Source organism: Emydura macquarii, unplaced genomic scaffold (assembly GCF_026122565.2).
Source record: "Emydura macquarii macquarii isolate MOO-44397 ecotype Brisbane River unplaced genomic scaffold, CSIRO-AGI_Emac_v2 contig_1253, whole genome shotgun sequence".
Lineage (NCBI taxonomy): Eukaryota > Metazoa > Chordata > Testudines > Chelidae > Emydura > Emydura macquarii.
The window spans coordinates 57,126,173-57,141,875 of NW_027131390.1; the positions used below are offsets into that span (position 1 = coordinate 57,126,173).

The following is a 15,703-nucleotide window of genomic DNA, read 5'->3' on the forward strand; positions in this document are numbered from 1 at the left end:
GAAATCTTCATATACAATTATGTTTATCTTGCCTTCTGTCACTGTTACAGGGCTAACTGCACCTCTGTCTCCTTACTGGTCTCTAGTTATTAAAGATCACCCCCATGTTTTATTTCAAACTCTCTCTTGGGCTGATCAGAGTTGAGTTTCTCATTCATTGATTATTGCACCTTTTAAAAGACCCATTTGTGTCTTTGCAGTGGTGTGAGCTGTGCCCTTTAATGAAGGGGCTGGTAGAAGCTGTTATGAACTATGTCTTCACTGATTAAAAAAAAAAGGGGGGGGGGGGGTGCATGTGTTTTACTTTGGCATAACTAACACACATTAGCTGTCCCACTGTAAAAACTTAATTGAGACCAGGCACTTTGGTTTTACTGCAAGATAAACTGGGTGAGGTCATCCACAGACATTCAGGGCTTCTGTATGCTTTTAACCATATTGACAGTCCAAAACTCCCATTGTTATACAGCCTGAATTGATTCTTTAGGAATTTCCCTGTCCTTTGAAGACTACAGTGTTCACCTTTGCTAAGGTTGTTTGCCTTTTGGTACATGTGTGTCAGGGAATGCTGTGTACTGATGTATATTTTACTCTGTTTTCAGGGGAAACACATGCTCATATTGCCAGAATGACAGAGGAGTTATCAGGAAAGAACGATGAGCTGATTCACTATCAGGAAGAGATCTCAACCCTTTTGTCTCAGATTGTTGATCTTCAGCATAAACTCAAAGAGGTGTGTGGGCACAGCAGGGCAAGAAGAGGCTGTGGGACTGGCTGCTGTCATGGTTATTTCAGAGGATGTTCTGGAGAGGAACAACTCTGGAAGAAAAGGAGGAAATAATCTGAACACCATGTTTTGCTTTGCTTTGCTTTTTGTACCTACAGCATGTGATTGAAAAGGAAGAGCTGAAACTTCACCTACAAGCTTCCAAAGATGCCCAGAGACAGCTGACGGGAGAGGTACTGGGACCATCTATTTATCTGTTTGAAATAGGGTGAGAAAAGGAAGAGCAAGGTTGAGGGAAAGGAGAACATGGATTTTATTTATTTTATTTATTTATTTATTTTTTTACCCAAAGCTGGGTAGAGGGTGAAGGAAAGGAATGAAGTACTTCTAATAACTCATCCTGGTCATGTTTACAGTCCACATAACTCTGAAAGCAGATAATGTGTATATAGAGAGATATCTTACTACTCCAGACAGTTATGAAGACTATATCAAGTGAATGTGCACAGTTCTGGTTATATTGGCTGGGTTGCAGCTTGCTAATTTGTAAGGAAGTGCTCTTTTGTTCTGTACTGTGTACAGATAATTACTGTACGGCAATAATATTCATCTATATAGATTTAACTAAATTAAGAGTAAATTCATTTGGTGATTCAAGTACTGTCTTTGTGTCTCTTGCCTGTTGTGGATTGCGGCCTACATTAATGACTTCTGTTTTCTGTTGCAGCTGCATGAGTTACAGGATTGGAATGCAGAATGTCTGGGGTTGTTGCATGAATTACAAGAAATAGTGAAGGAGCTGCGTGGCAAAGCCAGCCCTGCTGCTCATCTCTGCCGTCCCCAGTCATGTGGGGCATTTCCTTTGGTAATGAATCTAGGGTTTTCTCCTACCATGATGTATCCACGCTGCTACATTGTAAGGCTGTAATACTATCAACAGCCTTTAGTAACACACAAGGGCAAAACCACAGTTACTTGTTCTTGTTAGTAGAATGTCAAAAGAAAAAATCCTGCAGTTGTCAGAGGGATGGATTAGATGATCTAATAGTTCTGTATTTCTGATTTCTAAGATCTGACGTCATCTTTTAACCTGTCCACATTTGGGCCATTCATTTCTCTATAAAATGATTTTAAAAATGTACTTCACTTGTGTGTTCCACACTTCTCTTTCCTTAACTGGTATCACAAACACTTATGTCACCTTCTTTCCTTCTGCTCAGAAGTTGATCTAAGTTTAATATCATGCTGATCACTATGAAATCCACGTGCCTTACAAGATGTTTAATTTTTTGAACCAGTATTTTATGGACCCAGTCTCTCCACACAGAAATAGTTTAAAGAGATTAGACTGCTAGCATGTTGTATCGGGGGAAATCCCAAAGAAATGTGCTGTGGATTCAACTTTTAAATGGCTATTCTTCTGCACACAGAGTTCAGTAGTTTTCTTGTGGGAATGTTAAGAAAAAAATGCCCCTCAGTTCAGCTGCATTGGTAAATTTCCACAGTGCTGCTCAGGTTTTAGTAGCCTGACAGTTCTCTTCTTTAAAAAACTGTTCCCAAAAGTAATCACCCTTTGCACCATGTTGCTGTGATTTTATCTTCATGATGTACTGCTCTGTCATCTCTTTGCTATGAAATTGGTGCTGAACACCAGTGGAAATGCATAGCCTTGACAGTAGAAATCTTAGATTTCAAGTTTGAGTTTCTTTCAGATTCATTTTTTGGGGGGAGCTGTGTTTTTGGCCAGGTTTACATTAGAAACTTTCGTCAATATAGTCATATCAGTTAGGGAGGTGATTTTATTTTTCTCTGGTTGACATTTTTATACTGGTGAAAGCCCTGGTATAGATGCAGTTATCTTGCATAAAATGTTTTTTCCACTGCTGCTTATTTTGCTTGGGGAACCAATAGAAGCTATATCTGCAAAAGCACTTTTATGCTAGCATAAACTGCATCTATACTAACATTTTCTAATGTGCACTGGATCATTATCTGTGTCTTTTAGGGCACTATGTACTGACATTAATTAATAATAATAATGGAGCAGGAACATGTATTTGTTTTTGTTTTTTTACTGGGTGTCTATTGCCAAACTTGTTGAGGAAAGCATTTCAATTTCTGTGTTTTGGTTTTTTTTGTTTGGTTTGTTCCCCACAGGATTCTCTTGCAGCAGAGATTGAGGGCACAATGCGGAAGGAGCTGAGTCTGGATGAAGAAGCTAATCTCGGTAAACAAAAGTAAGTTCAGCTTTCACCTTCCTGCACACATCCTGTTTTGACATTTTACCAGACATGCCAATGCTAGAGCTAAGACTAATGTCAATGAGGTTTAGGTAATTGCTGGGAGTGGATGAATCTGAATTCTCGGTCCCTGATGCAAAAGCTCCATATAATTTAATAGAAAATCACCTTTATAGTGTTGTTTATTTTCAACAATCTTATGGAATTGAGTACAGAATTATACCTCTCCTATTGAGTTCTCTGGGATGGTTTAAAAAAAAAATCTACTGAAAGGATATTATTCCCAAATTCTGTAGGTTTTTAAACTAATATCTATATTACCACATTGGTATCATCCCTATTAAATTTTCTGGCAATTTTTCTATGGGGGAAACTAGAACTGAAGAGGAATGATACCAGCTTCCAGTACCTTGGAGGCCTTTTCCTGGAGTCTTTATTCAGGAGTAAGAGCTGCAGGGTCTGACCCTGAAACATTTTATTGACCTTGAAAGTTCCTGCATTGTATTAATGCCACCTCCTCTTGTTCTTTCAAGCCCATACTGGGTGGTTTTTCCAGCAGGAGAGAGGGTCCCCCTCAGCAACCACACCACTCAGACAATTTCCACTCTTTCTTGGTGTTGATTGCTTACTGTTTACTAGACTTGTAGCCTAGAAGTCTTATGATTGCCTGAAACTTTTCTTTTCTTCTATGTATCCTACCCAAAATAAATTCCTTGTTATAAGGCTGAAAGGGGGATTGTGTATATTTGTTTTCTCTCTCTTTCTCAGGATTCAGCAAAAACGGGTGTTTGATACTGTCAAGGTTGCTAATGTTACACGAGGTCGCTCTTCTTCATTTCCTGCCCTACTACCTATCCCTGGATCTAATCGTTCAAGTGTTGTCATGACCGCAAAGCCCTTTCATTCTGGCCTACAGCAAGTGGAGAGCAAGGCACATCTTAACCAGAGGAGCAGCTCCAAGGAAATCTCAAAGTAGGAGACTCAGCATATTAGTGTGATTTTTAGATTACCTGTATTAATGGTAGTCTGTATGCACGCATAGGAATTATCATTCTCAGTGCTGAACTATAATCCAATGGCTCTCATCAAAACTAAAGGAGAGAGCTCTTTCTCACCAGCTGCCATGACAAGTCAGGGCCCAGCTTTTTCACCTTTTGTAGTGTGATTGAGACTATTTCCATTATTCTCTTAATTTGCTAAATGTTCCAATTTCCTGATGTCAACGCCATGAGATGTTGTTGTGAACCCAGGCTTCCTCCATTAATGACCTGACTTTTAATATAAAACCTATTTGTGGTGTCCACCCTTGTTGTGCTGGCAAGTCATGTGTCTCTGTCTTTGTGCATCAAGGCTGAAGGGGGAGAGAATAAATGGCTATTATGAGGCAGAGGACGATGAATGTTAGTGAGCAAACAATACAAAGAATTAAAAACACCCTTATGTAGTAAATTCAGTGACTGCAGAGAAAAAGAAAGCAAGCAGGATATCTTAAACATTGGTTGTCTGTTCCTAAATAACAATTAAGATGTAAGATTTTGTCTCCACACTAATTTGTCTCTGCAGATTTTTAGTCTGAGACCTTGCGGGATATTGTGATAATGACTACACCAATTAAAATAGAAGTCTTTAAAACAACTTCATTTTTTTCCTGACCCCTGTTTACTTTAGCAGATTTAGTCTTAATTCCCTATTCTGATTTCATGTTTTCCCAAGGGATAACCAAAAGCTGGGCCAGCCTGGAACCCCTGGAGACAATGATTTAGCTACAGCCCTGCACACACTTTGCCTCCGTCAACAGAACTACCTGAGTGAAAAGCAGTTCTTTGAGAAGGAATGGGAGCGTAGAAGGCATTTGCTGGCTGACCAGAAAGAAGAGGCTGGTAGTTGTTGCACACCGATAGAGAGTTGCCTGTCTGTGGGTACAAACTCAGAATTCACTGACTTTTCTGGGAGCTCTACCTGCCTCCGTGTGCTCCTGCCAGAGAAATTACAAATTGTTAAACCTCTCGAAGGTAAGAGAATAATTTGTCTTCTCTCTCTGGCAGAAGGAAATGTTGTTGTGCTTTGCTTATGATGGAATCAGTGTATTTGGTAATTAAATCAGTGTTGCTCTGAGAATGGGTTGATACTCAAGAATAGAAGCACAAGGAGAAACACACGTTTTCTTTAAGTCAAATATCTGCTAGCTTGGTGGTAACACAGTCTACTTCAGGGTAAGAGACCCAAATGTAGGAGCAAGCTTGTTTCAGTACTAGGCATTCCTGTTTAACTCTGATTCCCTTGGTCTAAATTCTTCTCGTGTACCGTGATGACAACCCCAGTTGGTCAGGTTGTTTTGGTCGTGTGCTTTGGCTACTCTCTATGATTGAATAGAATGGAACAGCAATATCCCCTTGAGACTTGCTCGTTTTTTGCTTCAACAGGATCTCAGACTCTATTCCACTGGCAGCAGCTTGCTCAACCCAACCTTGGTACCATCCTCGACCCACGGCCAGGTGTTGTCACAAAAGGCTTTACGCCATTACCTGAAGATGCCGTCTACCACATCTCTGACTTGGAGGAAGATGAAGAGGAAGGGGAAGGAGGTATAACATTTCAAGTGCAACAGTCCTTTCTGGAAGAAGGAAAACATGCAGTGCCAAAGCCAGTGACAGGGATCTTTCTGCCACCCATTACATCAGCTACAGTGACACTCACTGGTAAGACTAAGAATTATGGATGTTTATGGATTCACTTTTTATATATCCCTTATTGTGGCTTATACTCCACTCTCATTGCTTCCTTATGATGCTTATCTTTTCTTTGCTGTATAACATTGTGCATTACCCTTGTCAGATTTTAAAGCTAAGTAGAATTAGGCCAGGTCAATTCTTGGATAGGGACCTCCACGAACATAAGGTTTTTAGGATATAATGCTGGCAATTCAGAAGGTGGAATTCTGCTTCTAAACCTGTGCTGTTATGGAGCACACTACTGCTGGAAATGCTGTTTTTGATGTGACCAAAAACTGAATTCTTAACCAAGTAGGTTTGTCAAAGGAAACCTATATTCTTAACAAGTGTTTTATCAAAAACAATTGACATTTCTTATTTAAAAATGAGTATTTTTTTTATCAAAAAATGTAAAACTTATTCTATGGGAACTGTCATTTTCTTGACAGAAGGCATGAAAGAGAAATTCAGACAGGAAGAAACTTAATATGCATTGAAATCAGTGGGGGAAAGTACTGTATTTTGAACACTGAATTTAGTTAAGTTTCAAAATAATGATTAATTGAGAAACAAGGTTGTGGTAAGGGAATAAAATTGATGATTTCAACACTTTTTGCGATTTCTCCCTCATTGTTGGTATGGGGAGATCCACATACCTGAAGCAGGTGTGTCTTAGGCAGTGATTTGTACACAATGGCCTGATGATAGACTGGGAAATAAGAGATTTCTGAATTAAGAAGTCTAGATTTGTCTCTGGGAAATTTAAAGGCAAACTTATGGAGCTCTGCAAAGTTTATACTAGCATTTATTTTGTTTGAAGAGAGAACCTCTTGGGAGTCTTTTTTTTTTTTTTTTTTTTTCCATCCAAGTACCAGAAGACCAGCAATCATACAATGTTAACTGAAGCACACTTCAGTAAAAAATTATATAATCACTTCTTGTGCTCTCTATCTTCAAAGCACTTGACAAACAGTAATTTGTCCTTGACACACCTCTGAGGTGTACAAGGATTCCTATCTCCTATTTTACACATGGGAAAACTAACACACACAGAGACTTGACATGTCCTGTGTCATGGGAAGAGTCTGCATCAGTGTGGAATGAATCTAGATTCCAGGCTCAGCACTGTACTCAGAACAGTAGATGTAACACTCTCGCTAATGTCTAAGATACACACTCTAAAGTAGCAGAAGCTCTGATATTGAGCGGTCTAAATTTCTGTTCATCTTGCCTTTATATTTATTTGGCGTATGAAATCCAGTCAAGCCAAGTCACAGCATTCTTATCAACAGTGTTCAAGCACAAAGACCTCCAGGAAGTTGAGTTGTTTTGCAGTCCTCAATAATATATGTTGTAGTTTGTGGCTGCCCACATCAACATTTTGGACTGTCTCTAAAATGCCACTGAAAATTCACTGCAGCACAAATTCCATGTCCAGTATGAAAACTCTTGCACTGAAAAAAATTAAAGGAAGGAATGGAAAGTCTCTTAAAATAAATTAATCTTAATCTTATCTTCCTCAATGGAATATATTTATCTTTGAGGGATTCCCCTTCTTTGGTCTTTATTTAAACAAACAAACAAAAATCCTCGAATAATGGTACCGTGCCTTAATTAGTCCTTTTCTCTCGCTTTCTGTCCTCATTGGCTGTGTTTTGTCTGCATTGCAGCCTCCAACCCAGGGAAGTGTCTCTCCTCCACAAATTCTACATTCACCTTCACTACCTGTAGGATCCTTCACCCCTCTGATGTCACTCAGGTTACCCCCAGGTAAGATGGTTGTTAACATTCAGAGAGTTATTGCATGGAATCACTTGCTCATTGGGTATGGCTCAGATCTAGAAAAGAATGAAAGATGTATATTGCCAGAAAGGAGCGCTCAGGATTGATGTTCTTACTAGTGTTTTTAATTTTGAAGGGTGTAGTGAAAACTGATCTCTCTCTCTCTCTCTCTCTCTCTAACTTGCATACATATATCCCTAACCCTTTTAATTTCACCACCTATTGGTTCCTATTATGAAAGTAAATTTAGACCAGTAAATGGAAATATAATTTTATGCAGCATATAGTCTACCTGTGGGATTCACTGTTGCAGGAGATAAATGAGATCTATATTGTGACTAGATTTTTTTAAAAGAACTAACTCATTTTATATTTTTATCCATTTACATAGCACCTATGTAGTTATCCAAACTAATATGGTGAAAGTGATCACATTTTATACTTAAGACAAGATGATGCAAGATGACCCTCAGTGGCATTTGGGATTATGTATGACCTTACACAATTGGCCAGAAGCATTATTAGTTGGTTATGTATTGGATCTTGGTGTTGGTTTGTGGTTTTCCTCTAAGGCATAGAGTAGGAGATTAGATGGATCAGTGGTCTGATCTGGTGTAAAATCCTACTGGAGCTCGGTGTTCTGAGATTTTAAAATGTCATTGATCTCTTACCCAGAAGCCACTCTGTCTAGTCTGAAGCTTTCTTCCTATTCCCTCCAATAAACGGGTGCACCATAAATCAGCACCTGCCTTTCCAATTAAAACTAGATGTTGCTTCCTGAAGCACTGAGTTGTAATAGCAGAGACAGTAGGAGGTGATAATAATGTTTGCGCATTGGGATGGGAGATAAAGATAAAAAAGAGAGCGGATATGTGTGAGAGAGAGAAAAGTTTGTATGGCGCACAGTGTTAATCCTCAGCTTTGTGAAATGAATCTGCTTACCAGTTGAAGTGACAGCTTTACAAGATCCTCCCATTTGCATCTGCGGAGAACAGCACTAGTGGCAATCTTTGGGAAAACAGGTTTGCAAGTGCTAAGAACTTTAGCTTCCACCAATGTGTTTCTTTTGCAGTAGAGCAAATGTTTTGTATGCTCCCTTAATTAAGTTTTTATTAAATCTATCCAGATACTCCTAAGCAATAATTGGCTTTGGAAAGTTCTAGCTCATGGTGTCTATGTCTAGCTTCAGCACCAACGGCATTCAAAAGATAAATTCTTCCAAATTAAAACTTGACAAAGAAATGAGTTTAACATATACCATGACCTTTTGCAATCACCATGTTTAAATACACTCTTACTAAGTACTAGGGTTTTTCCTCCATGGTGATTTTAATGCACTTAAAAGTGCTGGACTGTAACTATTACTATAATTTGGCTATGTAGGATCCTGCACGATTTGCTGCATTTTCTATAGAAATGTTTCCCATCAACATATGTCAATATGGCACTTAACTTTTTTTTCCCTAATGGTTTGTGTCCTGCAATGAGGGATTTGCAAAGCAATGTTCTTTGTCTCTCTGAATATTTTAAAGGCTGAAGTTGTGAAAGTTGCAATGAATCTTCTTATATGCAGCCACTGAATTGTTAATCTACTTTTTAATTTGAACACAAGCCTTATTTTTAAAATGTTATTATCTTACCCTGTTATATGAAAGTTTTCACAGAAAGAGCAAGGTGCAGTAATAATGATATCCAATGTGTGTATATTTTTGTTAATTTTTTTCAGCTCCATGTACACTCCATTGTCATTTGGAAGTAGTGGCAACGGTACTGGCAGTACAATGGTGAGCTCCCCAGCTAAGTCCTGTAGACATAGTATTGGAGAATTCCTCACCAACAGAAGAGACTCTACCACTACCTTGAGCAGCACCACCAGTTTGGCTAAACTCTTGCAAGAACAAGGCATCTCTGCCAAGGTCTGTGATCGCCCCATCCCAGAAAAACTGCCTATCCTACAGCCCCCACGAACCCCTCTCATTCCCTCCACTCCACCAAATTCTCCCTCACACTCACCTTGTCCTTCCCCTCCACCCTTTGAGCCTCGAGCACATCTCTCTGAAAACTTTCTGGCATCACGACCGGCTGAAACATTCTTGCAGGAGAGGTATGGTCTGAAACCATCCCATAACTCTCCTAACCTAGACCAACTGAAGATGAACCTGGTGGACAGGCTGAAGAGGTTGGGTATTGCCAGAGCAATCAAACCCCCTGAGGCAGGGGATCATGGAAAGAGTCAATGTCCAGAAATTGGTCTGAGGAGGCAGGACTTGACTGTGTTTTTAAGTGCAGGTAGCAATCTGATGGGTGGACTGAGAAGAAACCAGAGTCTTCCAGTCATGATTGGATCTCCATTTTGCACATCCTCATCAAAAATGGGTACCTTAAAGGAGGATTGAGTGGTTTCTAAGTGACTGACTTCTAGCAGGACAAATAATACCTTAAGGATGAACTTCTGGTACAGGCATGTTTAGATATATAGAAGGAGAGTTGCAGAAGGAACGTGCATGTTAAAGAGAGGGAGATAGGGTGAGAGAAAGGTTGCATGGAGTTGAGGAAGGAGGAAGAAGGAATTGGGAAGGGATCAAAGGAAAGAAGAAACCAAAGCTATATCTTGAGATCCTTGAGGCATCTGGCTTCCTGGCTTGAATAAAAGAAGATGATAACAAATGCTTGTCAGTATCTTCAGCTTTCAAATGTGTGTGTCTGGGGCAATAAATGTCTTATAGATTTCTCTGTACTCCCCTCCTCCCCCCCACGATCATATTATTTTACTAAATGTTAGCGGTCAGATTGTACCACTGAAGGTATTAGTAAAAGGATCAAGGAATTTGTTCTGTATTGCACCAGAATAATTGGTCCAAATCCATCTCTGTAGTGAAGGACAAGTACAGGAACAACTCAGATTCTTTTGGGGTTTTTTTGCATTTCCAATTTAGAAATTTAAACTGAGCCTCTTCTTCTAAAAAATATTTTGTATGTTAAGTTTTATACTTTTCATTGCATGTACAAATAGGAGTTGGGATAGTATTTTTATTTTGGATGAGTGCAGTGGGACTAGTGAAGTATTAACAGAATGACATTTCTCTCTGAACTTTCTGAAGGCTGTTGAAAGCACACTGAGGAAAGTGCAATCAATAGGATTTAAGCAGGAGAAGATTTTATATTCTAGGGAAAAAAATTTATTTCGAACTAAGAAACCTTTCCAAAGCATGCTATGCATATTTTTTAATGAAAGAAGGTTTGTTTGCATACACACACACAAAATCTCAGGCACACTTTGATATTATAAAAGGGAGTAAAACATAAATGCTTGATTCTAGGTTTGCTTTATATTTGATTTAAATGTGGAGCGCATACTTAACAGAAGACAATAGAATGTTACAGGTTTTGTCTCTGCTGTTTACTGCTGGATTGTCTCTACATTTGAGAGAGCTTTTTAATAGAATATAAAACCTAATGGATTTGATATTTAAGACACTTTCTGATTCTAAGTAGAATTCTATTTCACAGATTTCATTGAGGAAATAATTCATTAAAGTTGTTCTAGAGCTGTGATTAGTACAGAAACTAACGTTCGGGACTCTGACACTGAAGCAACAAGTAAGACAGAAGTGAGAGGTTTTTCTAGCCACCGTATCAAATAGAAATGAATTTTGTCATTGTCAGAAGATAATCTGCCTCCTCTTTGTTGGAGAGCAGTTCAAAGCCTTACTGTTCTGAGTGAAACTCATACAGGTCTTAGGAGGTAGCCTCTCACCGCATTGGAAAATATAATAGACAGAAATCTACAAGTCAATTGAAAAAAAAAATCTATGGGTGTCTTTGGGTGCTAAATAGCAGGACACTTTGAGCCTTATCACCAGTGGATTCAGAAGCATGCTAGCTATACTAAGCATAAAAAGTAGTTGATCCTTTGCTGGGGTTCTAGGTCTGTTTGAATAATCTATATCATGGTTTCTAACGTGGCTATAAAGGAGAAAACCTGTCCAAACTGATCAGTGCTAAATCTCTGCAAGTGACTCTAATGTGGACTGTTCCTTAGTCTCTCTTAAATAAAATAGTTTATTTGTAACCTAATTTTAGCTACAAGGAATTTACATTATTATGGTTTTAAGCCCCCATTTCTTTACAACTGAATTAACAATGATACTTTACCGTACTTGTCAAATGTAATTGAGGTGGACCCAGCCAGCATGAGTAGTGTCAGGGATAAAATTATGATGGGAAATAAAACCAGAGTTCAAAACTATCTGTTTTGGCTGCATGGTCTTTACCTGCATTGGAACAATCTTTATAAAGATTTTAATACTCCTTGGGCCCATTCATTCTGACCAGTTACACAGTGATATGACTGGATTTCTCCACAACCATGTTTTAACAGCCATGCTGTTAGCACTAGGGTGGCTAAACTCAGTTTGTAAGGTCTATGTAGCTGGAGCTCTAGGTGACAGCCTCTTAGGGTCTCCTGGAGTGAAGCGGTCATATGACTGGTTATAACTGGCAAGAGGCACAACCATAATAATCTGGGCTCTAGACACTGCAGGGCTGCAGACACTGTAAAAGCTTTAAATGGGACAGGTGAGAAAATACGATAGCTTTATAAATGGATTTATATATCATTTATAACATGATCTTCCCTACTTCTTCACTCCTTTAGGTGTCTTAATGGTGCTTTTTGATATGAAGCTTGTTTCTAAAAAAGAATAGTAGTAACTACTCTAAGTACTAACTGTTCCACAAGCCTTCTCAGCAGTAGCAATAGCTCACATAAGTATTCAGTAGCTCCATTGGTTGGGTTGGCCTTTGAGAGTTTGCTTAGTTAGCTTACATAGTTGTAAAAGATTAATCTATTAATTTAAAATAATGCATATGGGTTAATGTGTGTTAAATGACAAAAAATATTCCTAATTTTTATTGTAAAGCATTTGGGTTTTGCTTCCCTATCCAGGCACAGGGTCTTACCTTGCTTAGCAAGGTGAGTATTTGTTCTCCAGTTAACTGAGCATTTGGTATATTATCCGTGTATTTTGCAGTTCCCAGGGAATATCAGGTGACAAAGCAATAGAAAACTAGACAGTCTGATGTATACAGAGAACAGAATTTGTGTCAAATTAATGTCCAATTTATGTACATTTATTATATAAATACCCATGAACTACAGCCAGACTTTTAAATGTATTAAATAATTTAGAATTAATATATGTGTATTTCTAAGTAGCTTTGTAATGATTGCTATAGATGTGTATTTACAGCAGAAGAATCAACAACTAAGTCAGACTTCTTTTCATAGACCAGATTACTGTTTAAGTTCATTTACAAGCACAATAATTAAATGCATGTAAGTATGGAGTGAAGCCTTTTTTTAAAAACATGTTTTGTTTTGAATGATATCAGATTGTCCCAGCCTAATTTGTAATAACGTTTTTGTAGAGCAGTGTCTCATCAGCTACCTATCCAAAGCAGGAAGGTGATAAAAACAGAACTTGTGCACTATTGTGGCTGTCTGTTTATCCATTCAGTTGAAGCTGTGGTACTGTGCTGTTGAAAAATGTTTATCTTGCATTTACATCAGTGGATACTCCATGTGTATTTTGTATACTTGTGTCTAAATTCCATGGTCAAGGAAAATTAGACTTGAAAGATGTAGCAGTGGTTTGTGCCAAACTTAGAAGACCATATTTTGTGAATGGGCTTTATGTTGTTCATAGCATATTTAGTTCCTGCAGAGTTGGCAGAATTGATTCATTTCTCCTGCCTCCCAGTAGAGATAAGCATTTACATGAATGATCTATCTTCTACAAAGGGTCTCTTGATGTAATTCAAGGTGGCTTAGACACCTGGGTAGAGCTAGTGGCAACAGCAACAAATAAAGGCAATTGAAGTAAGTCCTGTGTCTACAAACCTGCAGGATGGAACAAACACCAGAGATGTTGAAAAGGAATTTAGCCATCCCTTTTTAGGAAAGACCCAGAGAGAGAGAGCTTCCTGCAATGTCTGTCTGCCAACCTCAGTGTCTGTCTTATTCAGGTTTTGAGTGAATTTTTGGCAAGTAAACAAAGTACGCATTTAATTCTCTGCCGTTAGAAGCAGAGGGCTATAGTTTCACTAACTGAACTTTGATGTGAAACACACACAAACCTGTGTACTATAAGCACAATAGCATTGAGATGGAATATGTTTAAAGCTGAAGAAAATCTACTGTAATCAAACAAAGCAGCATAGAAAAGAGCAAAGGTTTGCATTTGAGACCCATTTAGCCATTGCATAGGATAGTTGCACACATTTTTTGGGAAACTGGGAACTTCTTATTTTGTTCATCTGCTTTTGCACTTAATGTGTCATAGTGGAATGTAAATTTGGTAATAAACCTGTATAAACATGCCTTTTTACATTACTCTGGTCTCACTGTGGTTTGTTCCATGCATTTTTTTAATATATTTTTAAAGAATATTGTGGTGGTGGGTACTTTTTTTTGAGAGAGAGAATTGGCTTTTTAAAAATAAATGTTGCTAAAATACAGTGGATCTATATTTAGTGGTGATTACATGTGGATAACCATGTTTACTGTATATCTTCTTTGCTGTTTGAAAAACCTTTTTGTTGAGAATGAAGAATTACATATCTGCCTTTAAAAAGAATATCCAGATGTGAATGTCTCCTTGTCAGATGACATGCAATAATTAACTCTTGGACATACTTTTTCTTTCATCCTACAATGGCTAATTAAGGACTCAACATTAGGATGACATCTAGCAGGAAGCTAAGAGCGAAAGAATGGAGCAACTTCCCCTATATTTATGTAAAACCAGTCAGCATCCTTCAGGTCTTCCCTCCAGTCCTTTTATTGGAATCATGAATCCCTCCTCCACATGATCACCAGATCCCATCCTCTTGTGATTCTCACACTTCTAGGGAAGGAAGGGAGAACTGAAAGGGCCTTTTATTAATAGGTGCATGATTATGCAGTTCTTTTGCCTCCTTCCTTCCTGGTCATTGCCATCATAATGCTAAGTCTCCCGAACACCTGTCATAGGATGGGAAGAGACTGAAACAAACTGAATGAATGGTGAGTAATTTTCCCTTCCTTAACTGTGTTACCCTTTCACTCTTGGGTTGTGGGGAAAGAAACCTATTTCTTTGTCAACCTAAGGTCATCTCTGCACCCACCCTCTAAAGCTTCCTGAGTTGGGCCCTCTTTGTCCTTCAGTCTTTCTAGTCAAACAGTTAATCATCAGAACATGCACATTGTCAGATGAGAGCAAACTACTTGTGTACCTAATCAGTATTCTAGGTGATGTGTTTTTGCTGAGCCGCCAGTCCTGAAAATACAGCATGCACATAATTGTTATTTACAGGAGTGGTTCCGTGTGTTTACTTGTGAAAAGTTACACATTTGCATATTTTTGGGATCAGGGCCTAACCTACCAACTTTGAATTCCTTCAAACTAACCTCTGACACCCACAGTAGTGTCAGTCCCAAGATGTTGAAGCAACGTAACCTTAGATGTCTAAGCATTGCAGATATATCACAGATATGGGGGGGAGACATCTGGAATTGCTATCCAAGAGTCCTTACCATCTGAAGGCTGTTTACTGATCATTAAAAATGAGTTGGTGGTTACTGTCTGGCTCCTAGAGGAGATGTGGACACATTACAAAGATACACTACCACAAACAACAATTTTTCACCCTTTTGCCAGCCTCTCAGAGGCCAAGGACTGAAACTTTTAACAAGGTGAGTAACTTCTTCCATTGAGGTGTTTCCTTCTGCTTAGAGTAGGGAAGGATTGGTAGGCCAACAAGGGGGGCCTTGCACAGCTGATGCCTGTGCTTTGCTGGTTCATTTGCTAAATGTGAGTCTGGGTTGTCAATCCAGAACCTTTCATGTGGATTAAATTTACCTTAAAATGTTGTTCTTTCCTTGGGAATAATGGGCTTCTTACACTCCGTACCCCTATTTCTCTTTCACAAGTTTCTTGTGCACCATTAAATCGTTTCAGACAGACTCATCTCTCAGGACAAGAGAGTTTTGTGCACCCTCTCTTTAAGATGGAATGAATATTAGTAGCCAATGAAGTGGTGCCCTCCCGTTTCCATGGTGACAAGGGAAACTAACCTTGTCTAAGGAGAGGCAGAGATCTTGATAAGAAACAGGCCCTACAGGAGCTGCCCTTTTTGATAAACTTCAGGGGGTTCTGGTCTCTGGAAATGTCTGAACCCAATGGATAAAGCCAGCTGCTGTG

The 15,703-nt window shown here is 38.8% G+C and overlaps 1 protein-coding gene across 4 annotated transcripts in view; it reads left to right on the plus strand.

Annotated features, from left to right (window-relative positions):
- TRAK2 (trafficking kinesin protein 2) overlaps nt 1–13,854 on the plus strand; it is a 67,659-nt gene extending 53,805 nt beyond the window's left edge. For all 4 annotated transcript variants that reach the window (XM_067548898.1, XM_067548900.1, XM_067548899.1 and 1 more), the window contains 9 exons: nt 603–733; nt 886–960; nt 1,455–1,592; nt 2,885–2,964; nt 3,736–3,939; nt 4,681–4,979; nt 5,391–5,666; nt 7,349–7,448; nt 9,187–13,854. In XM_067548898.1, the coding sequence (XP_067404999.1) occupies nt 603–733; nt 886–960; nt 1,455–1,592; nt 2,885–2,964; nt 3,736–3,939; nt 4,681–4,979; nt 5,391–5,666; nt 7,349–7,448; nt 9,187–9,856 (1,973 nt within the window). In that variant the 3' untranslated portion in view covers nt 9,857–13,854. The remainder of the gene's footprint in view (nt 1–602; nt 734–885; nt 961–1,454; nt 1,593–2,884; nt 2,965–3,735; nt 3,940–4,680; nt 4,980–5,390; nt 5,667–7,348; nt 7,449–9,186) is intronic.
- The last annotated feature ends 1,849 nt before the right edge of the window (nt 13,855–15,703 follow it).